This window comes from Lepus europaeus, chromosome 2 (assembly GCF_033115175.1).
Source record: "Lepus europaeus isolate LE1 chromosome 2, mLepTim1.pri, whole genome shotgun sequence".
Classification (NCBI taxonomy): domain Eukaryota; kingdom Metazoa; phylum Chordata; class Mammalia; order Lagomorpha; family Leporidae; genus Lepus; species Lepus europaeus.
The window spans coordinates 147,896,275-147,918,481 of NC_084828.1; the positions used below are offsets into that span (position 1 = coordinate 147,896,275).

General features: G+C 50.1%; 1 protein-coding gene across 1 annotated transcript in view; it reads right to left on the reverse strand.

Moving 5' to 3' along the window:
* Positions 1-22,207, reverse strand: part of TF (transferrin) — a 28,666-nt gene that overhangs the window by 4,054 nt on the left and 2,405 nt on the right. Inside the window, exons 3-14 of the mRNA XM_062214577.1 lie at positions 19,126-19,234; positions 18,308-18,484; positions 17,467-17,599; positions 16,690-16,745; positions 16,092-16,270; positions 15,333-15,510; positions 13,642-13,796; positions 9,770-9,860; positions 9,183-9,215; positions 7,336-7,491; positions 5,398-5,527; positions 2,878-2,942 (exon numbers count right to left, since the gene is read on the reverse strand). Coding sequence (XP_062070561.1) covers positions 2,878-2,942; positions 5,398-5,527; positions 7,336-7,491; positions 9,183-9,215; positions 9,770-9,860; positions 13,642-13,796; positions 15,333-15,510; positions 16,092-16,270; positions 16,690-16,745; positions 17,467-17,599; positions 18,308-18,484; positions 19,126-19,234 — 1,462 coding nt within the window. The remainder of the gene's footprint in view (positions 1-2,877; positions 2,943-5,397; positions 5,528-7,335; positions 7,492-9,182; positions 9,216-9,769; positions 9,861-13,641; positions 13,797-15,332; positions 15,511-16,091; positions 16,271-16,689; positions 16,746-17,466; positions 17,600-18,307; positions 18,485-19,125; positions 19,235-22,207) is intronic.

Sequence of the window (22,207 nt, forward strand, 5' to 3'; positions counted from 1 at the left end):
TTATTTCTCTCCCATAATGCAAGACTGCAAACTTTTTTTAAAAATTCATTAATTTTTCACTCAATTTTCTTAAGTCGAATAAGCAATTTATGAGCTGACGTTCATAAATTTTTGATTATAAAATAAAATGCGCCTTTCCTACACCCCCAGATCCCACTCTGCTCTGTAGCTCTCCCACTCTGCTCTGCACTACTAGTCCTTGCGATCACCATGGCATGTCCCAGCCACGCTTTGTTGTAAGCAGCTACCCAAGATGTGTCTTCATAGATGTTGTGTGTTTGTGATTTTTTTTAAGTGTCTGCAGCTACTTACCCCCTACCATCGTCTTTTATTCTTTGTCAGGACGTGCAAATCAAGTCCATTCTTTTTAATTACTGTACCAATTCAATAGTGTGGCTACATAGAGTATTTTTTAAGCCAGTCCTCCACTAATGGGCATAGAAGGGGTTACAACATTTTTCCAACCCAATAGGATTAAAGTGAGTATTATTGCAAAAGGCCATGTCTAAGCAGAAGCAGAGCAGTTAGTTAAAAGGATGTGTGCATTTTGTCGTGTGAATGCACATAGGAAGCGCCCAACTGCCTGCTCCTCTCTATGCCAAGGACCATGATCGTCAATCATCTTACCATTTCTTCTTCCCTGTGCTGGCTCTCAAGCCTGCACCTTCCAAACACAATCAATTATCTTTCTTTCCTAACCCACTAACTCTTTGGTCATTTCAGCACTTACTGTACAACACACTATTTTTCAGCCCTCTGCAAGGCACAGTCATACTGGAAGGAGAAACAATACAGGAACCAAAAGCAAAAACGCAGGGCAGAGACATTTTGTGTTCTGTGGAACACTCTAAGTGCTGTGCAAGCTCAGAACCAGGGCCCTGAGCACAGGCTGGAGCACAGCCTAGGGCAGAGAGCCTGATGATGACTCACAGCCATTGCGGTAAAGGCCTGGAGTAGGAGCAACGAGTGAGGTGCCCAGGTAGAAGGAAAAGTGGGTCTATGAGGACTCAGGAATGGAAGTCAATATTAATGAAAGAGCTAGAACCTGTGCGTGGAAATGAAGAAAAACTAGATGGCAAGTGTTTCAGTATGGGCTTAGAGGGTAGCAGTACGCATCTATAAGGCACAGCTTTTCCCATGAAGGTAATGCATGTTCACTGATGGGAATTTGTAAAATGCTACAGAGACACTTCAGAAAGTTCATGGAAAATGGAATTAAGAGATAGTTTATTCTGTTGGGAAAAAATTGAAATCCATGCATAGTTTTTTCCTATAAGTATTTTTCATGAGCTTTTTGAAGAATCCTAGTATGCATAAATTTCAAAGTTTTTTGTACCAAAATAAAGTGATCTTTTGAGTCCATTTTCTATGAACTTCTTGAAATACTCTCATGCATATGATCAAGAAAATTTTGAAATGTAATTTCAAAATTTGAAGCCTATAGCTTCAAAGTTGGTAAGTTTCTTCCATCTTTTTACTATACACATATATTACACACATGCACGCACATAATCACATAATCCAGACCAAAGTGTCTGTGCTTCTGCATCTTGCTGTTTCTATACCACAACAAGCCATAAGATAAACTCTGAGCAACTATTATGCTATATACTGGGTGCTGGGACTAGAAGAGGAGGAAAACAGCTCCCAATGTATCTGGATCCTGAGTACATGATAGACTGTGGCGCGTGCAGTAGGCACAGCAGTGTAGGCGGAGGAGTCTTTCTGCAGGATGAGGTGTGCTATCTGAGGAGGCTTCGTACAGGGTTGGTGCTGAGGTGGGTCCTTCTAGCCGAGTTGTCCAGCAGAAAATGGGAGGTTGGGGGGGGAGTGTTGAATGGCCAGGACAGAGAGCAGGCGGGGAAGTAATTCACAGCCTGGACTCGAGTGAGTTCTACTCACACTCGGTGACACTGGAGCAGTCAGATGTGCAGTGCTCATTCTTGCCAAAGTTTGTTTTATTTTGTCGTCATCACTTTTTAATGTCATGGCCATCCAGTTTCTCACCCACAAGTTAACACTCATTGATGAATCTTGCCTGAATGAATCATCAGTATATTGATTGTCAAATGACAGCGTTCTAACTCTGTCACTCCTCTACATTCATTAGTCGGCATTCTATGATAAGAAAGAGCTTTGCCTTCATTTGTCTCATAGTATTGCCTGGGGGATTCTTGTTTTATTCCACGGACTATTGTACATTCCTGCTCTCACTATTTGTGTCAACATCCAGAATCCCCGTAGCTGGCAGTGGGAGGTCCCTCAGATTGGCTCCTGCGTGACCTGACACACGTGGACTCTGGGAGCCCTTTAGTGTGATGCTCTGGGCTCACCATGCAGTTGTCCTGCCCAGCACTGGAGTCACTTATTTATTTATTTATTTATTTATTTTTGAGAGTAGGCAATATGTTGGTGCTCAATCCCATTGGTGTGCCATTGCCTCTTGGCCTTTTCAGTGGGCAGAGCCAGGAAATAGAGGAGGTAGCTACAAAGGACATTACTGGGCTGACTGAGAATGTGGTCCATAGACATGCTGAATGTCACATCCACAGAATGTGAGATTTCCTGGCCTCAGTAATTGTCCCATAGGTATGGAAGAGAATGCCTCGTTCTTGGGAAATGGGCCTTGAGGTATCTGGGGGAAGAAAGGGTAGCAGAGCTGCAGCTGTGAGGGTGTTTGTGGGAGAGGACCCAGAGCCATTGGGAGCCCCATTGGGAGAGGATCCGGAGCCATTGGGAGCACTCTGGCTACTCTTTCCACTGAACAGACAGGTTGGAGGCTGACAGTGTCTGTACCACTCCCACGGAGGCAACCCTGAACGTGAGTGCATCCTCGAGGCCCGCGTGTTATGGGGACAGGGCAGCATGTGTACCTACCACCAGTGTTCTGCAGCACAGTTTGGGACTTCACAAAAGCCACGTCTCCCTTCTCCACCAGACACCTGCAGGCACCCCGTGGGAGAGAGAAGAGAGGAGGTCAGAGTGACACATCTGTCACTGAGGGGCCACCTTACAGACCCAGGCTGGCCCCCTGATGTAAGCATTACAACTTCCATCCTATCCCTAAGCAGAGTGAAGGAGAAAGAGCAAACACGCTCCAAATGGCTACCCAGGTATACGGCCTTGGCTCCAAATAACACATCATCATTCTGACACAGCTTCTGTGATCCTACGGCTTTCCTACTATCAACATGGACACCAGAGGTCAATTTGCCACTGAGGTCATGCCTCCCCTAGCAAAAGAAGTGTGAATGAAAACACTCAATTCCTGCAGGTTCTTTTAAGACACAAATATCTCCACACTTGTGAAAGAGTAAAAAACTCCCTCACAGATTTCAATTTGTGATATACGCAAAAGATTTTAACATTCATAAAGCAATTGTTTTGCTTTGAGACATGCAGAGCATTGGGCAAAACCTGTATACAGGCACTTGGTTCCATGAACTCCCAGTCCACATATCTCTGGGTGTGGTATTGATGATTGTAGACACAGCACTGAGCCATTACAAGTCCCAAGAAAATTTCAGGAGAGAAAGAATGCCACAGTGAACCTTGTTTAGGATGATTCTAATGTTAACTATTACTGAATTCCAGTCCTGTAAAGATGCGTACCACACTAGTATAGGCTTCAGATTCTACACATGGCCCCCCTAACGACTGGGTGAATCAGACTCTATTGCTACAAGCCCAGCTTAACTCACTCATTTCAAGGAAAAGGACTTGGGGCCGGCACTGTGGCATAGTGGGTAAAGCTGCTGCCTGCAGTGCCAGCAGCCCATATAGATCCCAGCTGCTCTACTTCCCATCCAGCTCTCTGCTATGGCCTGGGAAAGCAGAAGATGGCCCAAGTCCTTGGGTCCCTACACCCACATGGGAGACCTGGAAGAAGCTCCTGGCTGCCGGCTTTGGATCGGTGCAGTTCCGGCCATTGCAGCCATCTGAGGAGTGAACAGCAGATGGAAGACCTCTCTCTCTCTGTCTCTCCTTCTCTCTGTGTGTAATTCTGCCTTTCAAATAAATAGATAAATCTCAAAAAAAAAAAAAAAAAAAAGGAAAAAGACTTGCCCCCTCCTGCAGCTTTAATAGTTTCTTTTTTTTTCTTTTAATTTATTTGACAGATACATTTACACAGTGAGATACAGAGACAGAGACAGAGAGAAAGGTCTTCCTTCCATTGGTTCACCCCCTAAATGGCCACTATGGCTGGAGCTACGTCGATCTGAAGCCAGGAGCCAGGTGCTTCCTCCTGGTCACCCATGCGGATGCAAGGGCCCAACAACGACTTGGGCCATTCTCCATTGCCTTCCAGGGCCACAGCAGAGAGCTGAACTGGAAGAGGAGCAACTGGGACTAGAACCCGGCACCCATATGGGATGCTGGCGCTGCAGGTGGAGGATTAACCAAGTGAGCCACAGCGCCGGCCCCAGCTGTAATAGTTTCAACCATAGCTAGCCGAAAAGGCGGGTTCCCTGTTCTGCCCTATATTTTCTTCTAAGCTACAGGTCTAATATGTGACCACCAGATAAAGGTCAAAAAGGAACAGCATTTTAAGTCCTCACTGCCCCCAAACTCTTAAAACAACATGCTGTGATTTGTAAAGCCAGGAACGTGCGGTGTGTGAATCGTAACTACTCTCACACAGCTGTTCTAACTGGAACGTACAGACACATTTGGATTTCCACCACTATCAGAAGTTGGGGCAGTTCAGGGACTTGTGGACTACCAGGTAACAGAAGGTCAGAAGCAGAACGGATAGTTGGTAAGCAGCAAGGCACTAAGGCACACAGGTGCCTGAGAATTAGACACACCATGAGGTTCCATGAGGTTTGGAATTCAGAAATTCTGCACTCCGCTATTCTCTGTTTCCAGATGAGTATGGTTCCCAGTTACCCAGAGGGATCCGGAGGAGGCTGAGCCAAACTCCCGTCTCGGAGTTGATTCAGCTATACTAGCGTTCCATCGCCTCAGCCCTCAGACCTTTGGGGCTGGGTGGTTCTTTGTTGTACAATGCTTTCCTTTGCACTGTAGGATATTTAACTGCTTCTAGCCATCAGATGCTAGTAGCACCTGCCCCTTGCCCCCAACACTGTCTCAGTCAAAAACATCTCTAGACATTGCCAAATGTCCCCAGAGGGCAAGCTGCCCCCACGGGAGAGGTACACAGTGATGAGCCACCCATCAGTCTCTGCGGCCTGTGACAGCCAAATGGGGCAGCCGGTGCCTGAGGGAGCCTGAGGGCCGCTTCACACACAGCTCTGCATTTGACTGCAGAATCTCCCACCTCATAGATACATGCAGCACTAATGGAGTCAGACCATGCAGACCTCCCCTTAGCTCCTGAAAAGAATCAGCCATGGCTGGGATCTTAGGTTATTGTGTCAGGGCCAGAGCACTCACCTGAAAGCCCCCGTGTAGCCATAGTATCCCTCTCTGTTGTTGGGAGCACATACACTTGGGCCGACACACAGCTCACAGAGACTGGAATTCTTCTGAGAGCCAGGTGCACAGCCTTGACGGAAAAACTCATCTGCACAGAAGGACATGAGGGAGTCAGCTCTTCCTGAACCAATTACATGCACACAACGGCTACGAAGCCTGAGCGAGGGAGAGCCCATTCATTCATTCATTTGGTGACCCGCCACTGCCAACTCAGCATCTGCCAGGCTGCAGGCTTTAAAAGGGAAACCCACGGAGGCTGAGAAAAAGAGTTGGTGACCATTGCAACTCAGGGCAGAGGGATTCCTTTGAGCACCATGCGGGTGTCAACACTCACCTAAAGAAAAAATGGAGATGATATGGAAAGAGACACAGGCGGATGGAGAGCAGGCACCTCATTTCTTGAGCTTGTCTCCCCGTTGTCAGATATCCCCTCCCCTGCCTCTATCGTATCTCCAAGCTCAAGAAAGGGAATCCCCAGTGGCTCTCCCAGGGCTGTAAAGGTGCCAGGAGGCTCAGGTGTGCAGAGGTAGGGCCCTCATCAGTGGGCATCTTCAACTTTCTGGAGGCTGCCCCAGCTGCACTGTGCTTCATGTCAGACAGGTGTCACAGAGAGCCCTGGGGTGCTTCCATCCCCATTCACACAGGGTTCACTGGGCTGCAAGCAGATTTAGAAGCCTCTCCTTTTTTTATGGAGTGGCCCAAATTTGGAGGTAGCAGGGAGGAAGCACGCAGGACACTAATGTAAATCAGAACCATGGCAGCCATGGCAGCTGGCGCTGTGGCATAGTGGGCTAAGCCTCCACCTGTGGCGCTGGCATCCCAAATGGCACCTGTTTGTGTCTAGCTGCTCCTCTTCTGATCCAACTCTCTGCTTATGGCCTGGAAAAGCAGTGGGAGATGGCCCAAGTCCTTGGGCCCCTGCACCCGTGTGGGAGACCAGGAGAAAGCTCCTGGCTTCTGGCTTCGGATTGGCCCAGCTCTGGCTTTTGCAGGCATTTGGGGAGTGAGCCAGCAGATGGAAGACCTTTCTCTCTGTATCTCCCCCTCTCTGTCTGTAGCTCTGCCTTTCAAATAACTAAATAAAAATCTTAAAAAAAAAAAATCAGAACCACTGGGAAACATTTGCCTTTGGGGATCTGAAGAAGTGTAAGGGGTAAAAGTAAGCTCTTGACGATATTCGGAGGACACAGGGAATAAACTGACTCCTGCCCTCTTAAAGGATCCTGGGAGCCGGGCAGTGACTGGGTGAGACTCCCACAAGGAAAGATCACCCATGCTTACACAGCTGACAAAAGCCCTGTGGCAGGCATTGCTGGCTGTCTACCCCACATCCATTTCCCTTTGTTCCTTAGTAACAAAGATCTAGTTTTTCTTGGCTGTGAACATGCCCAAATGAACGAGTACACTCTGTTACAGCTAAGTGTGGCGATGGGAGAAGCCAGTGGAAGTCACCGGCCAGACCTCCTTTAATAAGTTGACATTTGCTCCAACCCTTTGGTGCGTGGGGCTTCCTGGATCATGGATGCGAGGGCAGCCATGGGTGTCCTTGAGGCAGCACCCTGCTGAGAATGGTGGAGCAGAAAGGGGGAAGGAGCCTGACTTCTCATGGCCACAGCAGCCTCGGGCTGCTCACCGCCACTCTTTCTCATCAGGGAGAAAAGTAGCTGTAGATTCACTTATACAAACCATCATGTGCAACCACAAAGAACCACCCTGACTGAACAACTTTCTCTGGCCCTCCCAGTCCATTTGGTGTCTCCTTGAGGTTCACTTGAAGCAAGCCTGACTTCCACAGAGCCTCAGCTCACAGCACCCCAGCCCGCTGGCTCCCACGCAGCACTCGGCTCTTGCCATGGCCCACGCCAGCCACGCTGCTTCTTCCCAGGACGCACTCACCAAACCTGCAGTGGTTGATCCTGTTGTACAGGAGGCCCATGGGGATGTTCCAGCCAGCCGTTCTGTCCACCGCCGTGTGGCAGGACTTCTTGCCTTCCAGGTTGTTCCAGTTTATGTCAGGATTTGACTTCTTCACCACTGCCACAGAAAGATACCCTGCAGGAAAGACACCAGCGAAGGAAGCCTCTGAAGTGCATGCCTCCAGGAAAGCCGCGTCTCCCAGGGAAACGGACATCTGGAGTGGCGCACTGTGTCTTGAGCAGATCTCTCCAGTAACAGTCGGAGGTAAAGTACAAGGCAGTCTGACAGGAGGGACGCATTTGAACTTGAAAAACAAAATATTCATAATACGTTATCTTTAGAGTAAGGGCTTGGATATAGGCATCCATGAAGGCTTAAAGTTACTGAAGTTAAGATTCAGCAAATCACCTTGCAGTGCGTTATATGGGAGGAATGGATACTGAGCATCTAATGCAACTGCAGCATTTTATAAATTAATTTGCACTTGGATAAAGTAGTTAAAGGCCAATAAATCATAGGGGATAATCAACAAAGACATTTTCTGATAAGGTTAATATAATTTTATACACACACAAAATGGAAAAATATCAAAATTAAGTCAGCTGTCATTTTTCACAGCAAACACATGCTGGTCCTTAAAACGGGAGCAGAACATCCAACCTATGCTTCCAGTGTTCTAATTTAGTCAACTTAGAACAGTGTTTCCAACAGAAAATAGAATCCTTATTATCCATGGAGTAAGAGTGGTTCTTTATCTGCTGAAGAGCTTTGCTCCTCAGGTGATGTCCCGGGAGAGGCTAGGAGGGTGTACCTGGTAGAAGTGACAAGGACAGACTTGCACACTGCTGGCCATCTGCAGTAGGGGCACAGAGGCCCTGAGACCCAGTGCTCCTTGGTGCAAGACTTCCTAACTTGATCCAACCCCATCTTTCTTTTTTTTTTTTTTTTTGTTTGTTTGTTTTTTTTTTTTTTTTTTTTGACAGGCAGAGTGGACAGTGAGAGAGAGAGACAGAGAGAAAGGTCTTCCTTTTGCCGTTGGTTCACCCTCCAATGGCCGCCGCGGTAGCGTGCTGCGGCCGGCGCACCGCGCTGTTCCGATGGCAGGAGCCAGGTGCTAATCCTGGTCTCCCATGGGGTGCAGGGCCCAAGCACTTGGGCCATCCTCCACTGCACTCCCTAGCCACAGCAGAGAGCTGGCCTGGAAGAGGGGCAACCGGGACAGGATCGGTGCCCCGACCGGGACTAGAACCCGGTGTGCCGGCGCCGCAAGGCGGAGGATTAGCCTAGTGAGCCGCGGCGCCGGCCCCAACCCCATCTTTCTAAAATCCACCCCTAACCAGAGCTCCTGGCGAGAGCAAGGTTGGTTTGAAGACCTAGGACCAGCCCTGTCGGGGTGGTTGGGTGATTCCATGCTCCCAGATACCTGCCTTTGTGAGGCTCACTACTCGGCCCTGCAAGGAACAAGCATGTAGGTTCCCTGGCTGATGCTGACTTATCTAAAAGTGCACAAGCCTAGTAATGCAAGGTGGTAGGGAGCAAAGGGGAGAGCCTGGACAACGCATAAATTCCCTGAGCCCTAGGGTCTTCTTACAGATCCTTAGAGGATGCCAATACCCACTGAACGTGATTTACTGAGAAATCCTGTCTCAGTAAGTACACAGGAAGCCCCACCATCATCATCAGTTACCAGCCTTCCGTGATTCTGTTGCACCCTAAAAACTGGTCTCTGCCAGGGCCTTGTGATTTGAACATTAAACTTAGCAAACCACTTCCCAAAGCAATGGGAATTTACCTTTTAACTCCCGAGGTTACCAATTCCAACTCACCTTCCTCTGGTGGTTTCCTGCAATCAGTGCTTTCTGGAAAAAGAAAATACAGACAGCGTTCAACATTACTTAGAGATTAGAGAGACTAGCCTTTTCATGCTGCAACCAGGAACAAAGAGTCAGGCAAGGCTACACATGTCACTGATTCTCAACAAGCATGCAGGTCCATCTCAGCTCTGGAATGGACCCACAAACTGCCAACAGGTTTCCTGCTCTGTCTGCACTGAGCCCGCAGGGCGGTGGTGGCCAACTATACTGAAACCCCTGTGACAGGGCAGGGGCAAAGCGTGCATCTGGAAACTGCCAGAGAGCCCAGCTGTCCTCTGCAGCAGGGTTACTTTCGCAGGAACTTCACGGCCGAGAGCCCCTTGTTCCCCACTGCTGCAAGGGGGTTAAGTGCCATCCTCTTACGATGACTGTGGGGCTGCTCTGCAAGGGAGCCCAGAGCCTGGGAAGCAGTTGGCGCTCTGCCAGGAGAGCCTTACAGCAGTTATGGCAGGGTCAGGCTGTGATTTCCGGTCTCCTCTCCCCCTGGCTCAGAGGGAAGAAATACAGAGCAGTGCCCTCTCCCCCTCCACCCCATTTACCATAGTTCTCTGCCAGGACAGGCACCAGACCACACTGGCCCGCTATGTAGACATATCCTCCGTCCAAGCTCATGGCGTCAGCTTCTCCATTCTGTAAGCAAAGACACAGTCACTCCCGGCTGATAGAATGAGGCTGTGTCCTGGGCCCTCACAGCCCTTTCCTTGAAGGACCTGCCCATGACCCAGCTCACGACTCCCCAGAGGAGCGGTCAGGCCCACCAAGCATAGAAAATAAAATGCATTCTCCTCTTCATCCGAGCAGCATGATAAATTCCAGGTGCCTTGCTGAGTTGGTAAAAGAGCAAAGCCCCACATTCAGTCCCCCGGGCTTCTCATAGGACACAGTGTCTTGGAGACAGTCCTAGGACACCCCTCTCACACCAGGGATTCTCATTTGTGAGGCCAATGAAGGGAGCCATGGACTTAGTAGCCCAGTCTGTGGGATAGCTCCTCTCCTCAACTCAGCTTTGTTGGCTGGCTGCCTGGTGCAGACAAGGTGTTTAATGAATGAGTCAAGTCTTCTCAGATGACTTAATACAAAGCTAATAAGTATGGAATGTCAGAGATGCTTAGATTCAACAAAAAATGGGAAGACAGCCCTGCAGTCTGGCAATATACTTCCCAAGGATATGCCATAGAGGAATAACGAGATAGGTGGACAAAAAGAATAAATGTGACTTGTAAAAGTGAAAAAGGGGAACCGAAGGAGATTCGAAATATTTCCCTAGTTGACCTGCACACAGGGTAGTAGGCTGATGCTCGACAGGGAGACCCCAGTTCTTTCATACATTTTCAATCAGCGTCAGCCTGGCTATGGGTCCTCAGCTCTTTACATTTCTGGGCCCATGGGTCAGGACTCCAATGAATCTTTAATGGAATTTGAAACTTTTCCAGACTTGATGATATGACAGCACCTAAGTACACCAAGAACCCCGTTTTCTGTTTCATAACTGTTAGCTCCTTGAATTCCTTTCTTCAGAGGTAGTTCTGTTGGTTCTTTTGATCTGGCACAAGAGTTCCAATGGCACAAGACTTATTCCCATTTGCATATGCACAGAAGCCATCCAGGAGTAGGAGCGTCTTCAAAGCTGCTCCCCTTTGCCAAGAGAAACACGCTCTGCCCATGCTTTTATAAGGTCCTTTTTAAGCTCAACTCCATGATTTTTAAGCAATCATCAAACTCTCTGGTGTCTCCAGTACAGAGCCACTTCTGTTAATTTAACTCTTCAAGGAAATCATCTTTGCTTTTTGCTTCATTTTTGTAGTATCTCATTGTCACAGTTTGGTCACCAGTAGGCACTTTGCCTATTAGAGTTTCCAGCTCTTTTCCAGGTCTTTATTTCACAGAGAACTAATGGGGCTCCCACTTCTGCCAGTATTGTGGCTCCAGCAGATTCAGTGAGTCCCTAACCCTGACAAGTGAGTTAGTGAAAACAGGTCTTCATGAGTTGCTGTGCTGTGTGGGTGCAGAAAGTGGAGTATCTCCACAGAATAGAAGCTAGATTGTTCTACCTAGCAAGCGTCGAGATTTCCAGAAAATCAAAGCTGTCACATGGCATGGTAAAGATTTCCAGAAAAGCAAAGCTGATACTATGCCCTTTTGAAATAGTTTCATTTTATAATTATAGTTCAGAAATGCATCTAAAATGACTACTCTCATGTACTTTACTCGGCATTTGTGCAGATCTGGTTCATGATTTCCAGAACACTACCATCAGTGTTGGATGAAACCAGGATGAAGCCTTGACTTCTTCTTTTTTTTTTAAAGACTGATTCATTAAAGTCTGTGGTGAAGAGTTGCCATTGAGGCACCCCTGAGAAAGGTGACATCAGCACTGGATTCCAGAATGTGTACCAAAGGCAAATACCCAGTGTGGTCAGCTTCCTCTTACAGTCCTGGAACCCCTCCACCACCCCAGCTATGCCATAATCATGCTGCCAGGTGAGACCCTGAAGTCCTGGGCATCCACTTGTGCACTTCATCACTGCACCATCTGAGGACACTGGCTCTGAGGTCTGTTTCCCATGTCCACCTGTGCTTTCACGCAGTGGGAGGTGCACCTGTAACACTTGAGGGACCTTGGACAGATCAGTGGCTTCCCATTGCTGGTAATGATGTATCCCAGGGTTGGAACCAAATAAACTAAACCCTCCACCTTTGTTTGCAAGAGTTCTTTACTAACAAAAATGTTGGTCACTCCTACTTCATTTAACCAGTGAACAACTGCTTGGCATCCCAGAGTAGTATAAAAGGTAACACGCTGAATATTATGCATTAAGTCACGACCATGCCTCAACCATCCACTTGGTCCTGATCTCACAGAACATGGGAGTGCTGTTCTTTGGTTTCTGACCCAACATCTGTAAGCCATTTCCAAAATTCAAGGCTTTGAATGACATCTTCATAGAAGAGCAAATTATAGTGTCAACAAATACCTTCAAAAACATGTTTCCACTTGGTTATCCTTTATCTTCCTCATTTAAGGTTCCAGTGCTGGGGCCAGTGTTGTGACACAGCTGGTAGAGCTGCTGCCTGCAGCACCAGCATCCCATATGGGTCCTGAATGGGTCCTGGCTGCTCCACTTCCCACCCAGCTCCCTGCTAATGTACCTAGGAAAGCAGCGGAAGATGGCCCAAGAACTTGGGCTCCTGCACCCAGTTGGGAGACTCAGCAGAAGCTCCTGGCTCCTGGCTTCGGAGAAGCTTAGCTCTGGCTGTTGGAGTCATTTGGAGGATGAACCAGTGGATGGAAGATTCATAATCTCTCTCTCTCTCTCTCTCTCTCTCTCTCTGTAATTTTGCCTTCCAAATAAATAAAAAAACTCTTAAAAAAGAAAAAAAGATTCCTGTGCTCCCAAGAGTCTCTCATCCTTAAATTTGTGAGGGTTTTGTTTGCATACATAAAAGCTTTAATGGGTCACACCCAGCGTATAATGCTGAAGTCAAATCACCCAAACTGTTAACAACTCTGTATATGGACTCAGGTTTTGAATCTGCGGCCTTTGCTTTCATTTTGTATGATTTTTCTCATCTTGGTTCAGACCAAAAAAAAAAAAAGGAATGAGTAATCAAATAGTATAAAGTGATATTAATTATGGAACATACAAAATACAGAAGAATGGGGTTGATGGTCTATTTCACTTCAGGAGATAGCTTTGAAGCTACATGGTTATCTACAAGTGCTCAGAAAGTAGAATGAACAGATTTCAGCAAGAATCAGTTGGTAATGGCAGGAGGTCTGAGTGTCTTTGTTTTAATAATTCACTGGTTTATTCTAAAGGATCCAATAAAGAATAACCAACTGTAGAAAATGCATAGAGCAAGGAATGGGTGCGTCTGGAGGCACGGAGCTTGGAGTTTCATGCCCTGTCCAGGCATGCTGTGTATGTCAGCACAAGAGCTCCGAATCAGGTCCTTAAAGTGTGTTGTGGACATGGTCACAGCTCACTAGAAATCATGAGGTGAGACAATATACCGAGCAACCATATGTGTGACCCCAACCAGAGGATTTTCCCGGTTGCATGATTGTACAGCATTCTTCATATCATTCAGGATTTTCACAACTCTCTTGGAGCAAACGTGGGATACTCTTTTGCCCAGCAAAGCACATTTGTACCTGCTCGCAAACTCAACACAGGATCCCACTCTGACAGAGCACCAGGGCTCAGCCTCGGCTCAGCAGGGCACTGCTCTGCTGGCCTTCCCACCCTGTTCTCATCTGAGGAGGAAGCTGAGCCCAGCCGTCCTTCCCAGCTTTTGTGGGGCTGGTTCCTGGGATCCTCTCAGGACACACACTAGCTCTGCCTCAGCAGTGGGCCAGCAGGCATCGGCGGGGCACCGCCCCGGGGTGGGGGTGGGGCAAGTGACATACCATGATCTTGGCAATGCAGTCTTCCGTGGTCTCTGCCGATTCACACTCTATTTTCCCTCCACTGGTAACGCTCCACTCATCACACTTGAGCCTCTCGTGGTGGCTCAGAGCGCACCACTTCACCGCCTTGCACTCATCCTGCGAGGAGTCTGGGCCTGTGGCATCCGAGAAAGAACCAGAGGTTAGAAGGGAGGCCCCTGGGGCGGCGCCATGGCTCACTTGGTTAATCCTCTGCCTGCGGTGCCGGGTTCTAGTCCCAGTTGCTCCTCTTCCAGTCCAGCTCTCTGCTGTGGCCTGGGAGGGCAGTGGAGGATGGCCCAAGTGATTGGGCCCTTGCACCCACACGGGAGACCAGGACGAAGCTCCTGGCTCCTGGCTTCGGATCGGTGCAGCTCCAGCCATAGCGGCCATTTGGGAGGGTGAACCAATGGAAGGAAGACTTTTCTCTCTCTCTCTCTCTCTCTCTCTCTCTCTCTCTCTCTCTCTCACTGTCTATAACTCTACCTGTCAAATAAATGAATGAATAAATATATTAAAAAAAGAAAGGAGGTCCTGGCTGCTGAGTGGCAGGCATTAATGCTGCTCACTGTCCTAACGTTCTGGAGTTTACCAGGGAAAACCAGAGATCCCATTCAGCGATTTCATCATCAGAAAGCAACGTCACTGCAGAATCTCTTGGTTGCCTTCTTACTCAGATTGGCTTTTCTCTTCTGAGAAGCCAACTCTGCAGCCTTGGAGCGCTCCAGGACTTGTGACTGATTTCCCCTTCTTTTTCAGATGGTGCTTGACCACCTGCTGTGCTCTCATCCTATGTTCAGCGCTTATTCTTGGTTTCCTGGCAGAACATCTGCTCCAACCAGGACAGGGCCTGGGGAGTCTTGCTCACCGGGCTCCCCTTAGCGTTCAGAGCAGGCCCAGCATGTGGTCAGCATGATAAATGCCTGATGAGTGCGTGGGCACCGGCTCGTCTTTCACACTTGGCTCAAGAGTCACTTGCTCGGGAGGCCTGGCCTCAATCCCTAGGCCAGGGTCCATTTTTTTGCAATACGTTCTCAGAGGACCATGGTATTTTGCTGTCATTTTTTTTCCTTCTGAGCAGGTGTTTCATTAGGTAATCGATCATTCAATCGTGTGACTATTCTTTCAACGATGTCTTTTCCCAGATCTGAGAGTTCCAGGACAGAAGAATGGTGCATGTCTAGCACCTAAGAGTTTATGGCTAGATGTTCAACAAATGTTTGTTGAATGAATGAACGATTTAAACAAACCAACCATGATCCAATGAAAGCCAGGACTGGAATTGCCCGGTTCCACCACGGCACAGGCTGGTCCTCATATTGACAGGAGATGTGCAATTTGGAGAAACCTCATTTTGTTTTCCCTACTTTGTGCCAGGCTAATTAGTTCCATCCAGTGGGTTGGATGATCCTGGACTTATGCATGGGTGACACAGTTAGCACCTGGCCCAGGCATTTAAAATGTGAATTTCCTTTAAAGCCCCGGCTGGTGTCCAGGCCACCCCAAGATAACTAATGCCAAGCAGCATCAGTCTAACACTGGGTTCACTGACAGGGCAGACAAAGGAACATCAGGAAAGGCGTTCAGACACCTGGAGAGGCTCCATCGCTGGTCCTTGCCCTCACCCGTCTCCCCAAGCCCTTCTGGTCACCAGGCCCTACCCCAGCACTTACATATGCCTTCCCGTAGGTTACGAACGGCGGTGACATACTCATAACCCAGGTACAGGTTGGCATCCATCCTGGGGGGAACTTTAAAAAACCCATAGGCTGAGTCCTTAAACAGCAGGTTCTTCCCATGAGGAGAGCTGAACAGTTGGAAGTCTCCTGATTTGTCTTTGCCGAAATGTTCCTGTTCGCAGTAGAATGGGAGTGTGAATGGCCAGAGGGAAAAATGAAAAACTTCAACTGGGGTGCTGCACACCCCACACCTTCTCTGCTCCCAGTCCTCTGGGGACCAGGCCGGACCCTATCTTCCTGAGCAGACATCTGGGCCTGTCTGCCAAACTGGGTTGCAAGAACACGGAGGAAAAAAAAAACGTCTAGTTCCGAGGCCAGCGTGCATGGTTGCCACTTAAACTCTGCACAGACAGAGGCAAGGGCTGGGCAAGTGGCTCCCTGTGCAGTCAGGGCGGCAGCCACTGAGGAGAGGTTACGTCCTTTGGAGGGGGAGTCACTGGCCAGGGAGGTTTGCCTGGAACAGAACAATACGGAGCCTCTTGAGCCATCTCTGGCCCAAGGTGGCAGCAGAGATCATGCTTGCTGCTCTGTGCGGAGTCCCCCTGGGGACTTTGAGAGAAGCTGATGGTGTGTGGCACGGTTCCCGCTGTGCCTTGAACACACAGGACGTCTACGGTGGCAAGAAGGCAAGGAGGAGAGCCCCCAGATCCAAGCAGGGAGCAAGTAGCAGGGGAAGACAGCAGCTGGGGCTACCTGGGCCTGGTTCAGAAGCTCCCAGATCAGGTCCTCCTTGCCGTCCACGCTTCGGGCCACGACTGCATGGGAAGGGACCCGAGCCAGGTGGCACTGCTCATACTCGTCCACCGGTTTGCGGGTGTTGTCCAGGCACAGCAGCTCATACTGGTCCCTCTCTTCCTTGCTGGGCAGGTTCTCTGGGGGAGGGAAAGTGTAGATGAGCTGAGGGTGCTGCCTGCCCACCCTTGGAATCCCATGGATTGTGGAAGGTACAAGCCAAGAGCCTTGGCACAATCACTAGGCGCCAGGGAGCATGCAGGAAAATGACTTACTCAAGGCAGGGAGGCCTCTGATACTACCCACACCCTACGAGTCTGATCTCCACAGGCCAAGGCCAGCCAGACCAGCCCCTCATCGTTTGCTATGGCACCACTGCTACGGGACAGAGTCACTGCATGGAGACGCTGGACCATGGGAAGAGGGCCAAGGACCCCCAGGTACCCTCCCTCTGCACGGCTGGAGCCGTGTGCTCACGTCCCACCACTGAGCATGAGAAAGGGGGCAGGAGAGGAGAATGCTCACCACTCGGAGAGTACCTGCTGGCTCTGTCACTTACCAAATATGGTCTCGTGCTTGACAAAGGCCACATCCCCAAGATCATCCTTCAGACACCTGTGCAAAAGGAACATTTTTAGGGCAGCTCCCATGGGACAGGCCCTTCTCCTCACCCTGGAGGCTCTGGCCACGCTGTCACACAAGGGTAGAGTCTGGGGGAGGCCTCTGGGTGGGCCCTACCGCTGAGGCTGACATCAGGAGACCACCAAGATGGGGGAGGCTGCAGTGAACTGACATGAGATAAAGGCCCCACCTTACACCCCAAAGCAGCAGGAAGCAATGGAAGCTATTTCCATGTGGAAAAGCTTTTGTAAGCTCCTGTTATAGAAAATAAGGCAATGGTGCCTGCTAAGGACGGACATGAGCCCTTGCCTGGCTATACAATGCAAGCATTTAATCAAGATAGAAAGAGGCAGCAAGAAACCAAGCATGGGAAACTGGCAGGAGACAGTGGTGGGAGACAGGCCTGTAGGCTGAGCCTCTACCACTGTGAAGAGTGGGCTCAGCCATGCCTGTCCTTTCAGACCTGGCTTGGTCCAGTGAGAGGAGGCACTGGCCAGGCTCAAGGGCTCTGGGGAGAGAGAAAGGCCCCCAAGAGAGGAAGGAGAACGTGGGCTAGCCCGGCTGCAGGCGTCCTAAGCTGAACTATGGTCTACTGGGAGTGATCAGGCTTCCTGGATAGCCTGGTACGGGGCAGGGGACTGCACTGGGCCAGTGCTGAGCGCTCACTCTAAGGACACCAGCACCTTGGCCACTAGGGGGCAGCAGTCTCACTTACTTGAAGGCGCCGGAGTAGCCGAAATACGGCTGAACAGAGGAGCAGCCACACCCTGGGCACAGCTGACACAGCTGGGGGAAGTCCGCACCATCCGCACAGGGGACACAGCTGCCCGAGAAGAAACTGGCCACTGCTGCTCAACACAGAGAGATGGACACAGGGTGTGGGCGAGCCTGGCCGCGGGCAGGGACACCTCCCAGCCTGGGCCCATTAGGGAACAGAAAGGGACTAAGCTCAACACGGCAAGCCCAGTCCCAGCTCACCCTTACCTATGCTGCTGCATCAGAATTGAGGGGCTCCAATCAACAGCGAGGGAACCCCTATGCTGTCAACACCCAACCAAGGAAACAGACCTGGACTTCTCACCAGCTAAGATCTGCCTCCAGGCCTCGTCAGAGGGGCCCTGTGGGACCTGTGCCCCAGAGCTGGGAGAGCTACTCGGAGAGGTGCGGGCCAACCTCACGGCCATTAGACGGCCGTCAGAACAACCTCCGGTGGAACAGCACGCACATCAGCACAGACAGCAAAGAACTCCAGGGAAAACACGTGGGCCTGGCCATTGTGGTGCACCCTGAAATTTTCCACCACGCCCTCTGGCCTTTCCTCCACGCCCCCCAGGACGGCTCTGAGAGCTCAGAGCAAAAAGGGCCCAGCTGCTTCCTCCCGAGGGCACCATGCAGACCTGCCAGCTCCAAGCCGGCTAGCCTCCCTGCCCCACCCTGGAGCTCTTCCCACATGTTCAATGGACGGAGACCATCCATCTGACGAGTCCAGGCTGACCTAGGTGGGCATCTGGAGTAGAGATGCCTGCCTGGGAGCACCCACCCTCTGGCCTGCTTACCTTTCTCCAGAGGCTTGCGTGGCTCCGGTAGGTCACAGTAAAGTAAGCCTATTGGGATGTTCCACCCGGCGGACCTGCCGAGGCCTGTGTGGCAGGACTTCTTGCCTTGGAGCTGGTTCAGCTGGAAGCCACTGTCCTTTTTCACCAGAGCCACAGCATAGTAGAAGGTCTTTGGATCTGCGGAGGGCCAGTATGAATGCAAGGTCCTCAGTCCCGCAGGGGGCAGCCCTGCTCATCACTACATACCCTTGAGGAGTGAAGGGGGACCCAGAGGCCACTTAGGTTGAGTGGTGAGGAAGAGTCAGGGGACGCATCCTGGGTTTGCAGGGAAAAGACAAGCATGGGAGGTGCAGCTCTAATGAGCCCGCAGGCACACACAGTGGCAAAAGGGCTCCAGGCACGTGAGCCCCAGATGGCGTGCCTACCCTGGCCCTGCGCTGCACCAGTCTACACCGACCAACCCAAGTCCACAGGAAACTGATGCTGTGGCAACAAGGCCCACATCCCCTCAAAGTCTTTCCAGGGAAAGACAGGTTATCCCAGAGACGTGCAGGACTGTTGGGGTCTGTGTGTGCTCCACAGGGGTCGCTCCCTGGTGCACGGTGCCTGGACACAGCACTAGACCCCAGCGGCCTTCAGGTCAGAATGCACACAGCACGGCCCTCTGTCTCCTCAGTGAGCATAGTCCTGGCCCAGACAGCCCCCGGCTTCAAGCAGCCCAAAGCCCACAGGGGCCCCTTGTGGTCCCCTCACGCCCCGAAGGGGAATGCGCATTAGTATCTAACACCAGACTCAGTGTCTACCCGGAGAGAACTTACTCTCTTTTGATCCATAGAACTCTGCCACTACGGGCTTCAGGTTGTTGGGAGTCAGGCCGGCCTCATGCACCAGACCCGCGTCCAGCGTCACGGCGTCTGCTTCGTGTGCCTGAAAAACACGAGTCCAGGCCTCAAGGAAGCCCTTGCCTCCAAGGCCAGCTCACCCAAACCTGGACGAGGCCGGCGTGACCAGTAGGGCTCCATGAGTCCAGGGCAGAAGACCCCTCGGTTTGGGCAGACCGCGCCCAGCACGGCCCCAGCACAGAGGAATAAAGTTGTCCCTGCAGAGCTGTCCAGCTCCTGGTCCAAACTCTACACGGATGTGGCCTTGGAGGTTACAAAGGCTCGACCTGGCTGGCGTCCTGGGCGAGGCCGGTGCACAGCCAGGGCACTGCAGTCTCTGAAGAAGACATCTACTGGCATTCCTAGCACGGCCATCATTCACAGATTTCTTTACCCTGACACCTCCTACGAGGCCTTCCTCCGGCGGCTTTCTGGAAACTTCTTTCTGGAGGAGGAAGGAAGCCATGCAACACTTGTCTCCACTCTGACTCAGCACTCAATACTTTCTCTTCCTGTCTGGGTCCTGAAAACTGCTGAAGCCTGTGTTCAGGGATCCAGCACCCTCTCTGGGTTTAACTTCTTGGCTATGCAAGTTGAATATACCTTATCTGAAGTACTGGGGACCAGATGTACGTCAGGATTCGGAATACCTGCACGCACACAATGAGATCTCTGGGGAACAGGACCCAAGTCTAAACAAGAAGCTGGTGTGTTTCCTGTACACCTCATACACATAGCCTGAAGGTAACTTTATACGACATTTTATCAATATTGGTTATGACCGACAGTCTCGTGATGTAGGTGCTCACAAAATTTACAGCATAGCCGGTGAAGAATGTTCCACCTGTTCCACGTGCCGAATGGTAAAACACCTGATTATCACTGCCCCTTCTGACACCTGACAGCTCACCTTCCTGCCATCTCAGCTCCATTTTACAAGTGGGAAAACAGCGAGGGAAAGGTTAAAGTTGCTTCCCCAGGGCTCGGAGCAAGGAAGTCACGGAGCTGGGATTTGAATCTACTACTACACTGCTACATTGGGTAATTATTATTATTGTTATTATTTTACTTGGTGCTTCTGTGAATCCTCATCTTAAATCAGTGGGACATTTTTAGTATTATCACTACCTTCCCCCTAGGCCTATAATTTATTTTCTCATTATGTGAATTCTAAAGTGAACCAAACTGTCTCTTTTATATAGACACTTAAAAGAAAAGAGTTAGGGTCTGGTGCTATGGTGTAATAGGTTAAGCCTCTGCCTGCAGTGCTGGCATCCCATATGGGCACTGGTGTGAGTCCCAGCTGCTCCATTTAAGATCCAGCTTCCTGCTAGTGGCCTGGGAAAGCAGTAGAAGATGGCCCAAGTGCTTGGGCCCCTGCACCCTTATGGGAGACCCAGAAGAAGCTCCTGGCTCCTGGCTTCGGATCAGCACAGCTCTGGTCATTGCCACTGTTTGGTGAGTGAACCAGCAGATGTCTCTCCCTCTCTCCCTCTCTCTCTGTAACTCTGCCTCTCAAATAATAAATAACACTTTAAAAAAGAAAAAAGTGAACTTTTTCTCCTTGTTTTTGCTTCAGCTACCTTTAAGCAAAATGATTTTCCCAGAAACTCTTGCCAGTTCTCTATGACCTATTCTTACTGATCAATTACAAGGCAAAAACTGTCACGTTACAGGTAGACAACAATACGATACTATTTCTAAATGAAATAAAACACTGATGTAAGCCAAACTATGTCTGTCTGGCTTTAACACTTTTTATAACAAGGTGGTTTTCGTTTTGTTATAACAAAATGCATATGACACATTTTCCATTTTAGCCATTTTTAAGAGGCATTCTGCACAATGACCCTGCTTGTAACCATCACCACTATCCACCTCCAGAACTTGCTCGTTGTTCCAAACAGAAACCCTGTTCTATCAATCAGATACTCGCAGCCCCATCGCTCTACTTCGTGTCTCTAGGAATTTAACGACCTAGGCACCTCGTGGGCGAGGAATCACAGGAACTTGTCCTTTTTGTATCCGGCTCACCTCCCTTAGCTTTCCACCTGCATCCGCACAGCAGCATGCATTACCATTTCATTTATTCTGAAGGCTGAAAAATATTTCATTGTATGTTTCTAACAGATTTTGCCATCCATGCACTCAGCAATGGACATTTTTGCATTATAAAAACATATTTTAGTATGACAAAACAAAACAAAATTTTCATCAAAAAAAAAATTGGTACATCCACTTGCAGTATCATAAAGAGCTAGGAGACATGGCGGACCCTCTTTTCCCAAACAGCTAGATCCAGGATATGAAACGCTCTTTGTGGCTTTGTCCAAACCTGCAGGTACCCCCCCACTACACCTCAAATCACTGAATAAAAATGAATAAGCAAACAAGAGCTTTTCCCCGTGCAGTGGAGTTGGGGAGAGTGGTCAGGAATCTGGGTTTTCTTGGCTGAGACTCCACTGCCTCTGGTGCTCAGGAAGGCAAGGAGCCAGGTTGCAACCGGGGGTGGGGGGTGGGGGGGGTGGGGGGGTGGGGGGGGTGGGGGTGGGGCAGCGCTAGCAGCAGGGATTCCCAGGGGGAACCTGACCCAGGAGGAGGACAGAGATCAACCTGGGCATGACCTCAGGGGGCTGGATGAGCAAGCCCAGCAGGGGAGCGAGCGGCAGTGAGTGGCCCTTGAGGAAGCCATGCAGGAAGGGAGAGGAGGCAGGAGGAGACACTCAGCCAGCCCGCTCTGCACACCCCAGCGCTGACTGCGCCAGGTGAGCCAGGCTCCCAGGGGCTGAGTCTGCCTCTCCGCCCTCCCCACCCCCTCCTGCTTGCTTAGCTCTCAGGATGCAGTCCTTTCTGCACATGACAAATCTGCCCAAACTCCTGCACTAAGAGACTTGACCGTGACTCCAGCAAGGCTTAAGGTCAGGTTCCTAGGCTGGCCCAGCCCTCCTTTGTGGGCCTGCTTGAGAAAACACAATGCTACCAGAAAGCTGGCTGTTTCTTCTAACCTATATGCAACCAG